This window comes from Scyliorhinus canicula, chromosome 18, assembly GCF_902713615.1.
Source record: "Scyliorhinus canicula chromosome 18, sScyCan1.1, whole genome shotgun sequence".
Classification (NCBI taxonomy): Eukaryota; Metazoa; Chordata; class Chondrichthyes; order Carcharhiniformes; family Scyliorhinidae; genus Scyliorhinus; species Scyliorhinus canicula.
In genome coordinates, this window is record NC_052163.1 from 68,662,145 (window position 1) to 68,675,883 (window position 13,739).

Here is a 13,739-nt window from a genome sequence, read left to right on the forward strand (position 1 = left end):
CATACAGGCAATAGGCCAGGTGCTGGACAGTTCGATTAGAATACTTGGGTGGATGTTGTTGATCAGCGCAGATGCAATGGGCCGAAGGCCTTTCCTGTGCTGTAGACTCTATGACACACACGCTTGCTCTTACTCCCACGCATGCACACTTGCTCTCTCACACTCCCACACACATTCACTTACACTCATTCTGAATCCCACACAGAATCTTTCACTCACCCCCATACACACACACTCCTCTATATAGCACACTCATATGCACACAAACACTCTCTCTCTCATTCACACACACACATTGTAAGGCTCCTTCCTGTTCAATCCTGTCTATTCTCTTATTTCCCCTTTCTTTTATTTTTGCCATTACATTTTTTATCCAGGATGATTTCTGGACATGTGTCTTCAAGGCCTGTATCTTTGATTCAAGCAGAAAAAAACAGCGGCCTGTGTCTTTAATTCAAACAGAGGATTTCAACAGCAGGAGAGATCACTGTGTTAGTCTGTACTGGTTAAAACTGGAGTTGTGGACCAGCACCGTGACAGAGATCGGCTTGGACTGTTTCATTGAATTGGCTGATGGACAATGAATTGGCCCAAAGCGCTGTGCTCTGCCCAGTAACGGGCAGATATTATTTCATCGGAAGACTTATCAGAGTCCCGAGGTTGCAGTTCAGTTTTGATTTTGGCAACCTGATGAAGGGATCTAAGTAACTCTCTCCAAAAAAGATATAACTAATTCACTTCAGAAGGCCACTCATAGGTTCATAGAATTTACAGTGCAGAAGGAGGCTATTTGGCCCATCGAGTCTGCACCGGCCCTTGGAAAGAGCACCCTACTTAAGCCCAACCTCTAAGGACTGACTCTCTCTCCAGCATTCTGGGTGCCGTTCTCTTGAGACTCCAGAGGCATGAAGTCAAACCACGAGCTATAAGGGTTGATGAAAATTGAAGTGTTGGGCGCAAGGTGGTATAGTGGTTAGCACGGCTGCCTCATGGCACCAAGGACCAGGCTTCAAGCCCGGCCCCGGGTCACGGTCCATGTGAAGTTTGTACATTTTCCCCATGTCTGTGTGGGTTTCACACCCACATTTCTCCCACACGCACACACTCTCTACCGTACTCACACGCTCTCTCCCCCGCACACACTCACTTGCTCTCTCCCCCGCACACTCACTCGCTCGCTCTCTCCCCAGCATACTCACTCTCTCCCCCCCCCCCCCCCACACACACACACACACACACACACACCCACAGCCAGCCTCTCCACCCCACCTCCTTGCACTGGCATTCTTGTGCAGCACTCCTCTTGGCTGACTCCATTCAACCCCCTAAGCCGCCCGGTACTCTCATTCCCACCCACCCCTGCCCCAACTGCCTCTCCTCCACTGGGTCCTGGCACTCTCGCAATCCCCCACAGGTCCTGCCTCGCTCATGCCTCATCCACACCCCAAAAGAAAACCCTTTTCTCCTCAGCAAACCTCTGGTGTTCATTGCTAATCCAATCACAGACTGTTTCTTTCACACATTTGCTGCTGATAGGCAACCGCAAGAAGAGAGGAACGTGGTTGAGCTGCAGTTCCTTGCAGAATCTTCTACTTAAATGTCTGACCAACATTTTGAAAACTGGCTTTGGGGGCCACAATCTGGCCAGGGTCCATTGGATAAGCTTGATTTAGACCAACAGCCTAATGTACCCTATTCAAGCAGGAGTCCAACAGTCCAATGTACTTCATACAAGATGGAGTCCATCTTAACAGGAGTAGGTAAAAAGTGAAGTAGTGAAAGAAGCAGAGATGAAGAGAATTTATTTATTCAGTTTGTTTTTCTGATCAGGAATGTATGCTTGAAAGGGCAGCAGAAACAAATTCAAAAGTAACTGTTTGGGGGGAATTGTATAAGTACTTTAATGCGAAAAGGTTGCAAGGCTCTAGGGAAAGAGGAGGGGAGTGAGGCTAATTGGGCTCTTTCAAAGAGCTGGCGTGATGAACTGGTCTCCTCCTTTGACCAAAATTCTATTAAAATAATGAATGATATATTACCTGCCGCAGGGATCGAGCTGTGGAAGTTGCTCCATCCAGTGCCAGTAATCTCTCCTTCTCAAGCCGAGGACCGGCTCTGTAACAAGATAATGGATTATCAGAAACAGGAGCCTAATTTGCTCCTTTTCTTCTCTCTTGTTTCTTTATTTCAGTTCCACCTTACAAAATATTGAACTCATCCAGAACTGCAGTCCCTATCCTACTGATCTCCATCTTATCCCTACATTGATTACCTGTCCCTTGCTTTATTTAGTTCAAAATCTTCCTCATCATCTTCAAATCACTCCTCGGCCTTACTCCAATCAACCTCTGCAACCTCTTTGAGAGAAATGAGAAACACAGTCAGACAGTAAGAGGAAATGTACATAGTTATAAGAGATACAGTGACAGACAAAGACTATTTGAGTGCAATGTTCCCAGTGATATTTCTTTCAGTGCATGGCCTCTTTAAATCTTTTGCCGGGACACACATGCACGTTAATTTAAAGAGGCCAACTTATGCACGGCCTGCATGGGGACATTCACTCAGCTTAGACGGAACATTGTTTGAGTGTGTGACAGAAAACAGGAGAGAACGAAAGAGAGAAAATGACAGAGCGATTGAGAGAGAGAGAGACAGACAGAGGGGTGGATTTTCCGATTCTGGGCTATGTCCTCACGCCGGCGTGGGAACGGTGGCGTTTTACGCCAGAAAAACTGGCGCAAAACAACCACAGATTCCCTGTTTTGCTGGGGACTAGCATACCGGCAATGTAGAGCACCCGGCTCTAGATGCCGATTATGCCCCGGAGAATTGCCTGCAGTGACCGCGCCATGCTTCATGGCGGAGGCCGCTCGTGGAAGCGGCCGTGAAATAGTCCCCCCCCTTCGGCTGGCTAACGTGCCCCAGACCGCCCCACCATAGTGCCCCCAGCCCCAAATAATGTCCTCCACTGCCCGCGGATCGGCCCTCCCCCGACAGTGGCGCGCTGGTCGAGTCCGCAGCCACCACAGCGAATTCCCAACAGGTGAGACTGCCGGGAACTCGGCCGTCGGGGGAGGAGCATCAGGGGGGGCAGGACTCAGGCAATGGCCTGAGGGCGTGATATGTGGACTTGCTTTGGAACATCGTGATTCGGTCGGGAAATGTGATTCTCCGGCTGGTCGCCGAACACGATTTCGGCATCAGCAAGCAGAGAATCCAGTCCGGAGAGTGTATGACAATCGCCCTTCCTCCAGAACATTCCCATTTCCAATATGTCAGCCTGTCAGCCCTTAACAATAGCGCCATCCAATACCTTTGCTCCTTCTCTCCAATTAGGCACCACCCTACCCAAGGTTATATGCAGTGTGATGAATGTAGGAATTTCAGATGTGTTGCATTGTGTGTGTTTGGTGCAGTGAGGGTTGGCGTGTGTATGACTGCTGCAATGGTGATTTTGAAGGTGCTGGCTTGCAGGACAGCTTAGCTTTTCAGAGATTCATAGAATTTACAATGCAGAAGGAGGCCATTCGGCCCATCGAGTCTGCACCAGCCCTTGGAAAGCGCAGGCTACTTAAGCCCACGCCTCTGCCCTATCCCCGTAACCCCACTTAACCTTTTTTGGACACTAAGGGGCAATTTAGCATGGTTAATCCACCTGACCTGTACATCTTTGGACTGTGGGAAGAAACCGGAGCCCCCGGATGAAACCCACTCAGACATGGGGAGAACGTGCACACTCCGCACAGACAGTGATCCAAGCTGGGAATCGAACCTGGAACCCTGGAGCTGTGAAGCAACTGTGCTAACCACTGTGCTACCATGCTGGGAGTCAGAGGTGCAGTTAAAGCATCGTAACAGCATGGACTAACGGATTTTTGTTTGGGTTTGGAGGGTTCCCTGGGGAGTGGGTGGTTGGAGATATTCTTCAGCTTGGTGGGATGATGTGACTAATGAGAGGAGCTAGAGTTTTAGCAGAGAAGCAGAGATTGTTCGGTTGGTTCCTGGAAGAAAATGTAAAGACAGTTTCGTAAGACTTCAGCCAGACATCCTGCATTGTTCTGACAGGGTCAGGTCTATCTGTTAAAATAGTCTCGAGGAACATCTCTTAAGCAAATATGCCTGGATCTGCTAACTGTATTTAAAAGTGGATATAGACCTGGGTTTGTTTAAGTTCATAAGGTATAGGAGCAGAATTAGGCCATTCGGCCCATTGAGTCTGCTCTGTCATTCTATTATGACTGATACATTTCTCATCTGCTACCTACAATGTTACAGGCCAAGAGCTGGATTGCAAAATCAGCCAGAACATCTCCTCCCTAGAACACATGACCGAGGAGCAGGAGTAGACAATTTAGCTTCCCGAGTCTACACCCTCAAAGTGATCATGGCTGATTCCATCCTGGCCTCAACTTCATCGTCCTGCTCATTCTCCATAACCCTTCAACCCATTACTAATTAAAAATCTGTCTAACTCCTCCTTAAATTTACTCACTGTCCCAGCATCCACCGCACTCTGTGGTAGCGAATTCCACAGATACACAACCCTTTGGGAGAAGTAGGTTTTCCTCAAATCTGTTTTAAATTTGCTACCTCTTATTCTAAGATTATGACCTCTCGTTTTAGAATGCCCCACGATAGGAAACATCCACTCCACGTCTACTTTATCCATATCTTTTAGCATCTTGTACACCTCTGGATCTGGATCGGCGCAGCTGGGAGGGCCGAAGGGCTTGTTCCTGTGCTGTAATTTTCTTTGTTCTTTGTTCTCAATGATATCTCCCCTCACTCTTCTAAACTCGAGAAAGTATAGGCCTAAACTGTTCAATCTCTCCTCTTACGACAAACGCCTCATCTCTGGAATCAATCTAATGAACCTCCTCTGAACTGCCTCCAATACATTGGGCAGCACGATAGCACAAGTGGCTCGCACTGTGGCTTCACAGCGCCAGGGTCCCAGGTTCGATTCCCCGCTGGGACACTGTCTGTGCGGAGTCTGGACGTTCTCCCCATGTCTGCGTGGGTTTCCTCCGGGTGCTCCGGTTTCCTCCCACAGTTCAAAGACGTGCAGGTTAGGTGGATTGGCCATGCTAAATTGCCCTTAGTGTCCAAAAAGGTTAGATGGGGTTATTGGGTTACGGGAATAAGGTGGAAGTGAGGGCTTAAAGTGGGTCAGTGCAGACTCGATGGACCGAATGGCCTCCTTCTGCATTTTATGTTCTATGTTCTATGTACATCTTTCCTCAAATAAGGACACCAAAACTGTGCACAATACTCCAGGTGCGGTCTTACCAATGCCTTGTATAGTTGCAACAACACTTCCTCATCTTTATACTCAATTCCTTTTGCTACAAATGCCAACATTCCATTTGCTTTCCTTATTATCTGCTGTACCTGCATGCTTGTTTTCTGTGACTCATGCATGAGGACACCCAGATCCCTCTGCATCAGAGCACCCCAAAGTCTCTCCCCATTTAGATAATAAGTTGCCTTTCCATTTTTTCGACCAGAATGCATGACCACACACTTATCCAGGTTAAACTCCATTTGCCACATTTTGGACCACGATCCTAACCTAATTCTAACCTTTTATTTGTATATCAGCAGCAAGAGGGTAACTAGAGAAAGGATTGGCCCACTCAAAGACAAACGAGGGAATTTATGCGTGGACTCAGATGAAATGAGTGCGATTCTTAATGAGTACTTTGCATCGGTATTCATCAAGGAGAGGGACATGACGGATGTTGAGACTAGGGATGGATGTTTAAATACTCTAGGTCATGCCGGCATAAGGAAGGGGGAGGTTTTGGGTATTCTAAAAGGCATTAAGGTGGACATGTCCCCAGGACCGGATGGGATCTATCCCAGGTTACTGAGGGAAGCGAGGGACGAAATAGCTGTGGCCTTAACAGATATCTTTGCAGCATCCTTGAGCACGGGTGAGGTCCCGGAGGACTGGAGAATTGCTAATGTTGTCCCTTTGTTTAAGAAGGGTAGCAGGGATAATCCAGGGAATTATATACCTGTGAGCTTGACGTCAGTGGTAGGCAAACTGTTGGAGAAGATACTGAGGGATAGGATCTATCCACATTTGGAAGAAAATAGACTTATCAGTGATAAGCAGCATGGTTTTGTGCAGGGAAAGTCATGTCTTACAAACCTAATAGAATTCTTTGAGGAAGTGACAAAGTTAATTGATGAGGGAAGGCCTGTAGATGTCATATACATGGACTTCAGTAAAGCATTTGATAAAGTTTTCCATAGCAGGTTGATGGAAAAAGTGAAGTTGTATGGAGTTCAGGGTGTACTAGCTAGATGGATAAAGAACTGGTTGGGTAACAGGAGACAGAGAGTAGTGGTGGAAGGGAGTGTCTCAAAATGGAGAACGGTGACTAGTGGTGTTCCACAGGGATCCGTGCTCGGACCACTGTTGTTTGTGATATACATAAATGATCTGGACGAAGGTATAGATGGTCTGATGAGCAAGTTTGCAGATGATACTAAGATTCGTGGAGTTGCAGATAGCGAGGAGGACTGTCAGAGAATACAGCAAAATATAGATAGATTGGAGAGTTGGGCAGAGAAATGGCAGATGGAGTTCAATCCAGGCAAATGCGAGGTGATGCATTTTGGAAAATCTAACTCAAGAGAAGACTATGTGGTCAATGGAAGAGTCCTGGGGAAAATTGATGCACAGAGAGATCTGGAGTTCAGGTCCATTGTACCCTGAAGGTGGCAACGCAGGTCGATAGAGTGGTCAAGAAGGAATACAGCATGCTTGCCTTCATCGGACGGGGTATTGAGTACAAGAATCGGCAGGTCATGTTACAGTTGTATAGGACTCAGGCCACATTTGGAATACTGCGTGCAGTTCTGGTCGCCACATTACCAGAAGGATGTGGATGCTTTCGAGAGGGTGCAGAGGAGGTTCACCAGGATGTTGCCTGGTATGGAGGGTGCTAGCTATGAAGAAAGGTTGAGTAGATTAGGATTGTTTTCATTGGAAAGACGGAGGTTGAGGGGGGACCTGATTGAGGTCTACAAAATTATGAGAGGTATGGACAGGGTGGATAGCAACAAGCTTTTTCCAAGATTGGGGGTGTCAATTACAAGGGGTCATGATTTCAAGGTGAGAGGGGGAAAGTTTAAGGGCGATGTGCGTGGAAAGTTTTTTACGCAGAGGGTGGTGGGTGCCTGGAACGCTTTGCCAGCGGAGGTGGTAGAGGCGGGCACGATACCATCATTTAAGATGCATCTAGACAGATATATGAACAGGCGGGGATACAGTGGGGAACTCCACTTTCTCGCCCCCAAACTGAATCGTGAATTCTACCATATTATGGTCACTACTCCCTCGTGGATCCTTAACAATGAGGTAATTTATTAATCCCTCATTTCAAAACACCAAATCGAGAGTAGCTTCTTCCCTGGTTGGTTCCCCAGCATACTGCTCCAGGAAACAATCTCCAATGCATTCAATGAACTCTGCTTCCAGGCTACCCTTGTCAATTTGATTTCTCCAGTCTATGTGCATCTTAAAATCACGCATTATTATTGCCGTACCTTTCTTCCAAGCCCCCATTATTTCCTGGTTCATACTGTGACTCACTGTAGAACTACTGTTTGGGGCCTATAGATTACTCTACCAAGGAATTTCCTATTACTACCCAGACTGATTCAACATTTTGATCTCCAGTGCTTATGTAATTTCCAATTACAGTACTGATCCCTTTCAACACCAGCAGGGCTACGCCACCTCCTTTTCCTTTCACCCTATCTTTCCGAAATACATCCTTGGATACTCAATTCCCAGACCTGGGGCGGGTTTCTCCAAAATCAGCGTGATGGCCCAACGCAGGCGTCAAAATCGGCACGAACCACTCCGGCGTGGGGCCGCCCGGAAGTTGCGGAATCCTCTGCCCGGAAGGGGCTAGCAGCGGCGTGACACCAATCGCGACGGCGTGACCTATCACAGACACGGCATCACTTCACTAAAGAGTGACTGCCGGAGGCACGGCAAAATGGCCGCCCGCTGCAGCGCCAAGGTTCCAGGAGCGGGACATCGAGGCGCTCCTGGGCGCAGTGGAGCAGAGGAAGGAGGCCCTGCACCCCGGACACGGCCACAGAGTCGCACTCCACGTCAGCCGGCGCCTGTGGAGGGAGGTGGCAGAGGCCGACAGCGCTGTGGCCGTAACAGCCAGGACAGGCAGCCAGTGCCGCAAGAAGGTCAATGACCTACTCAGAGCCGCCAGGGTGAGTTCCCCCCCCCCCCTTCCCCCACCCATGGGTGGTACAGCCCTAGCTGAAACAGACATGGCAGCACCCAACCATGCAGGCTGCATTGGCGGTATGGGCTGTGAACCTATGCCAACATACACACAACCAGTGGTCTGCAAGTATATGTCCGCCTGACACTGTTGCCCTTCATCTCTCCACCCCCCCCCCCCCCCCCCCCCCCCCCCAACAAACGGGACCTGAGGACCGTGAGGTTGTGGAAGCAGAGGTCGGGGACGCAGCACCAAGTCAGACCCCCCACTGCCTGCCCCCCTTCCCCCCATCCCCCCTTCCGCCCCATCCGCCCCATCCCCCCCATCCCCCCATTCCCCCTTCCGCCCCCATCTCCCCTTCGCACCCCTGTCTGCATGTCTAACCATGCATGCTGTATTGTGTATTGGATTGGATTGGATTTGTTTATTGTCACGTGTACCGAGGTACAGTGAAAAGTATTTTTCTGCGAGCAACTCAACAGATCATCGAGTACAGGGGCAGCAGGGTAGCATGGTGGTTAGCATAAATGCTTCACAGCTCCAGGGTCCCAGGTTCGATTCCCGGCTGGGTCACTGTCTGTGTGGAGTCTGCACCTGTGTGCGTGGGTTTCCTCCGGGTGCTCCGGTTTCCTCCCACAGTCCAAAGATGTGCGGGTTAGGTGGATTGGCCATGCTAAATTGCCCGTAGTGTCCTAATAAAAGTAAGGTTAGGGGGGGGGGGGGGGGGGGGGGGGGGGGGGGTTGTTGGGTTACGGGTATAGGGTGGATACGTGGGTTTGAGTAGGGTGATCATGGCTCGGCACAACATTGAGGGCCGAAGGGCCTGTTCTGTGTTGTACTGTTCTATGTTCTATGTACATGGAAAGAAAATGGAATAAAAGAAAATACATAACAGGACAACACAAGGTGTACAATGTAACCGGAATCGGATGAAGCATACAGGGTGTAGTTTTAATGAGGTCAGTCCATAACAGGTTCATTCATAGAGGGGCAGCACGGTAGCATGGTGGTTAGCATAAATGCTTTACAGCTCCAGGGTCCCAGGTTTGATTCCCGGCTGGGTCACTGTCTGTGCGGAGTCTGCACGTCCTCCCCGTGTGTGCGTGGGTTTCCTCCGGGTGCTCCGGTTTCCTCCCACAGTCCAAAGTGTGCGGGTTAGGTGGATTGGCCATGCTAAATTGCCCGTAGTGTCCTAAAAAGTAAGGTATGGGGGGGGTTGTTGGGTTACGGGTATAGGGTGGATACGTGGGTTTGGGTAGGGTGATCATTGCTCGGCACAACATCGAGGGCCGAAGGGCCTGTTCTGTGCTGTACTGTCTATGTTCTATTTAGGAGTCTGGTAACAGCGGGGAAGATGTTTTTGAGTCTGTTTGTGCGTGTTCTCAGACTTCTGTATCTCCTGCCCGACGGAAGAAGTTGGAAGAGTGAGTAAGCCGGGTGGGAGGGGTCTTTGATTATGCTCCCTGCTTTCCCCAGGCAGCGGGAGGTGTAGATGGAGTCAATGGATGGGAGGCAGGTTTGTGTGATGGACTGGGCCGAGCAGTTGCCATACCAGGCTGTGATGCAGCCCGATAGGATACTTTCTACTGTGCACCTGTAAAAGTTGGTAAGGGTTAATGTGGACATGCCAAATTTCCTTAGTTTCCGGAGGAAGCTGTTGTGCTTTCTTGGTGGTAACATCGACGTGGGTGGATTAGGACAGATTTTTGAAGATGTGCACCCCTAGGAATTTGAAACTGCTAACCATCTCCACCTCGGCCCCGTTGATGCTGACAGGGGTGTGTACAGTACTTTGCTTCCTGAAGTCAATGACCAGCTCTTTAGTTTTGCTGGCATTGAGGGAGAGATTGTTGTCGCTGCACCACTCCACTAGGTTCTCTATCTCCCTCCTGTATTCTGACTCGTCGTTATTCGAGATCCGGCCCAGTCATGGACCAAGTACTCTCTTCATAGCTAGCGCCCTCCATACCAGGCAACATCTTGGTGAACCTCCTCTGCACCTTCTGCAAAGCATCCACATCCTTTTGGTAATGTGGCGACCAAAACTGGACGCAGTATTCCAAATATGGCCGAACCAAAGTCTTATACAACTGTAACATGACCTGCCAACTCTTGTACTCAATACCCCTTCCGATGAAGGAAAGCATGCCGTATGCCTTCTTGGCCACTCTATCGACCTACGCAACCACCTTCAGGGTACAATGGACTTGAACGCCCAGATCTCTCTGTACATCAATTTTCCCCAGGGCTTTTCCATTTACCGTATTGTTCTCTCTTGAATTGGATCTTCCAAAATGCATTTGCCCGGATTGAACTCCATCTGCCATTTCTCCGCCCAACTCTCCAATCTCTCTATATTCTGCTGTATTCTCTGAAAGTCCCCTTCACTATCTGATACTCCACCAATCTTAGTGTCATCTGCAAACTTGCTAATCACACCACCTCTACCTTCCTCCAGATCATTTATGTATATCACAAACAACAGTGGTCCCAGCACGGATCCCTGTGGAACACCACTGGTCACAGTTCTCCATTTTGACTACTACTCTGTCTCCTGTTGTCCAATCAGTTCCTTATCCATCTTGCTGGTACACCCTGGGCCCCATGAGACTTCACTTTCTCCATCAGCCTACCATGGGGAACCTTATCAAATGCCTTACTGAAGTCCATGTATATGACATCTACAGCCCTTCCCTCATCAATCAGCTTTGTCACTTCCTCAACGAATTCTATTAAGTTGGTAAGACATGACCTTCCCTGCACAAAACCATGTTGCCTATCATTGATAAGCCCATTTTCTTCCAAATGGGAATAGATCCTATCCCTCAGTATCTTCTCCAGCAGCTTCCCTACCACTGATGTAAGGCTCACCGGTCTATAATTATCTGAATTATCCCTGCTACCCTTCTTAAACAAGGGGACAACATTAGCAATTCTCCAGTCCTCCGGTACCTCACCCGTGTTCAAGGATGCTGAAAATATATCTGTTAAGGCTAACCCTAACCCTAACCCCAGTTATTTCCTCTCTCACTTTCCTCAGAAACCTGGGATAGATCCTATCCGGACCTGGGGACTTGTCCATCTTAATGTCTTTTAGAATACCCAACACATCCTCCCTCCTTATGCCGACTTGACCTAGAGTAATCAAACATCTATCCCTAACCTCAACATCCGTCATGTCCCTCTCTTCGGTGAATACCGATGCAAAGCACTCATTCAGAATCTCACCCATTTTCTCTGACTCCATGCAAAGTTTCCTCCTTTGTCCTTGAGTGGGCCGACCCTTTCTCTAGTTACCCTCTTGCTCCTTATATATGAATAAAAAGCTTTGGGATTTTCCTTAACTCTGTTTGCTAAAGATATTTCATGACCCCTTTTAGCCCGCTTAATTCCTCATTTCAGATTGGTCCTACATTCCCAATATTCTTCCAAAGCTTTGTCTGTCTTCAGTCGCCTAGACCTTATGTATGCTTCCTTTTTCCTCTTAGGTAGTCTCACAATTTTACCTGTCATCCATGGTTCCCTAATCTTGCCATTTGTATCCCTCATTTTCACAGGGACATGTCTGTCCTGCACTCTAATCAACCTCTCTTCAAAAAGCCTCCCACACATCAAATGTGGAGTTACCTTCAAACAGCTGCTCCCAATCCACATTCCCCAGCTCCTGGCCTTCCCCCAATTTAGCACTCTTCCTTTAGGACCACTCTCGTCTTTGTCCATGAGTATTCTAAAACTTACGGAATTGTGATCACTATTCCCAAAGTAATCCCCGACTGAAACTTCAACCACCTGGCCAGGCTCATTCCCCAACACCAGATCCAGTATGGCCCCTTCCCGAGTTGGACAATTTACATACTGCTCTAGAAATCCCTCCTGGATGCTCCATCTAGACTTCTGACACTAAGTGTATCCCAGTCAATGTTGGGAAAATTAAAATCTCCTATTACCACCACCCTGTTGTTCCTACATATTTCCATAATCTGTTTACATATTTGTACCTCTATCTCACGCTCGCTGTTGGGAGGTCTGCAGTACAGCCCCAACATTGTTACTGCACCCTTCCAATTTCTGAGCTCTGCCCATATCGTCTCACTGCTCGAGTCCTCCATAGTGCCCTCCTTCAGCACGCTGTGATATCCTCTCTGACCAGTAATGCAACTCCTCTACCCCTTTTACCTCCCTCTCACACCGCCTGAAGCATCAATATCCTGGGATATTTAGTTGCCAATCATGCCCTTCCCTCAACCAAGTCTCAGTAACAGCAATAACATCATACTCCCAGGTACTAATCCAAGCCCAAAGTTCATCTGCCTTACCTACTACACTTCTTGCATTAAAACAAATGCACCTCAGACCACCAGTCCCTTTGCATTCATCATCTGCTCCCTGCCTACTCTTCCCCTTAGTGACGCTGACTTCATGATCTAGTTCCTTACAGGCTTTAGTTACTACCTCCTTAATGTCCACCAGCCTCCTCATTTGGTTCCCATCCCCCTGTCACCACCACCCAAGACACCCACACACAGGACACACCCACCCAGGACACACCCACCCAGGACAGTGACACACAGGACTCAACCACCTAGGACACCCAGACATAGGACACCCACACACAGGACACCCAAAGACAGGGGATGGACGGACAGGAAACATCACCCCAGGGGACCCCGGACTTCGAGTCCAATGAGGACATCGACATTACGCCACTGCTTCTCCTACACCCTCCATCATTGCAGAGACTCTCACCTCGGTTGGTCACTTTAGCGATGAGGCTTCTGGTACACTCACTGGTGCGCACCACACAGCCGTCCCGGTACAGCAGGTGGAGGTAGGAGCAGCCGAGGGGCCGGACGGTCGGAGGGCAGCCCAGCCCCAGCAACCAGCTGCAGCCCAGACGGGTCCCGGGTTCCGGGAGATACCATACCCACCCATAGATCCGATGCAGTCACGAACCCAGGGACGATCGAAGGGGGTGACGGCCGGCTTGCAGCACCTGCAGATGCAGGTGGAGGAGTCCACTCGCATGCAGGAGCAGGGAGTGGTGCCGGTCATGCGTGCCACCCAGGCCGACACCGCACGGGTGGCGTCCGTGGTGGAGGCAATGGGTGCAATGGTGTCAGACATGGGTCGCAGTATGCAAGGCCTGGGGCTTTCCGTGCAGGTGGCGTCCGTGGCCCGGGATATGGCTGCACTCTCACAGGAAGCCATGAGCCAGAGACAGCTGCAGATCGCAGCGGCACTCAGTCTCAGCAGGCCATGGCGCAGTCCCAGCAGGCCATCGCTGAGGGCATCGGTGCCATTGCCCAGGTGCTGGCTGGCGTTGCCCGGACACAGGCAGGGATGGCCAACTCCCTGAGCTCCATGGCTGCAAACTTGCAGACCCTTGTTGATACCACGGCGGGCCTCCAGGACTGGCAGCGCCAGGTGCTGGTGGTGTGTCGGGTGCTGGATCCGTTCGCATCCCCGACCCATGGA

At 49.5% G+C, this 13,739-nt stretch overlaps 1 protein-coding gene across 6 annotated transcripts in view; it reads right to left on the reverse strand.

The window, feature by feature from the left end:
• Positions 1–13,739, reverse strand: part of si:ch211-250n8.1 — a 201,965-nt gene that overhangs the window by 154,052 nt on the left and 34,174 nt on the right. For 4 of the 6 annotated variants that reach the window (XM_038776618.1, XM_038776619.1, XM_038776617.1 and 1 more), the window contains one exon: positions 2,037–2,112. In XM_038776618.1, the coding sequence (XP_038632546.1) occupies positions 2,037–2,112 (76 nt within the window). Of the gene's footprint in view, positions 1–2,036; positions 2,113–2,269; positions 2,355–13,739 lie in introns of all 6 variants that reach the window. The other 2 variants (XM_038776622.1, XM_038776621.1) reach the window with 1 other exon arrangement.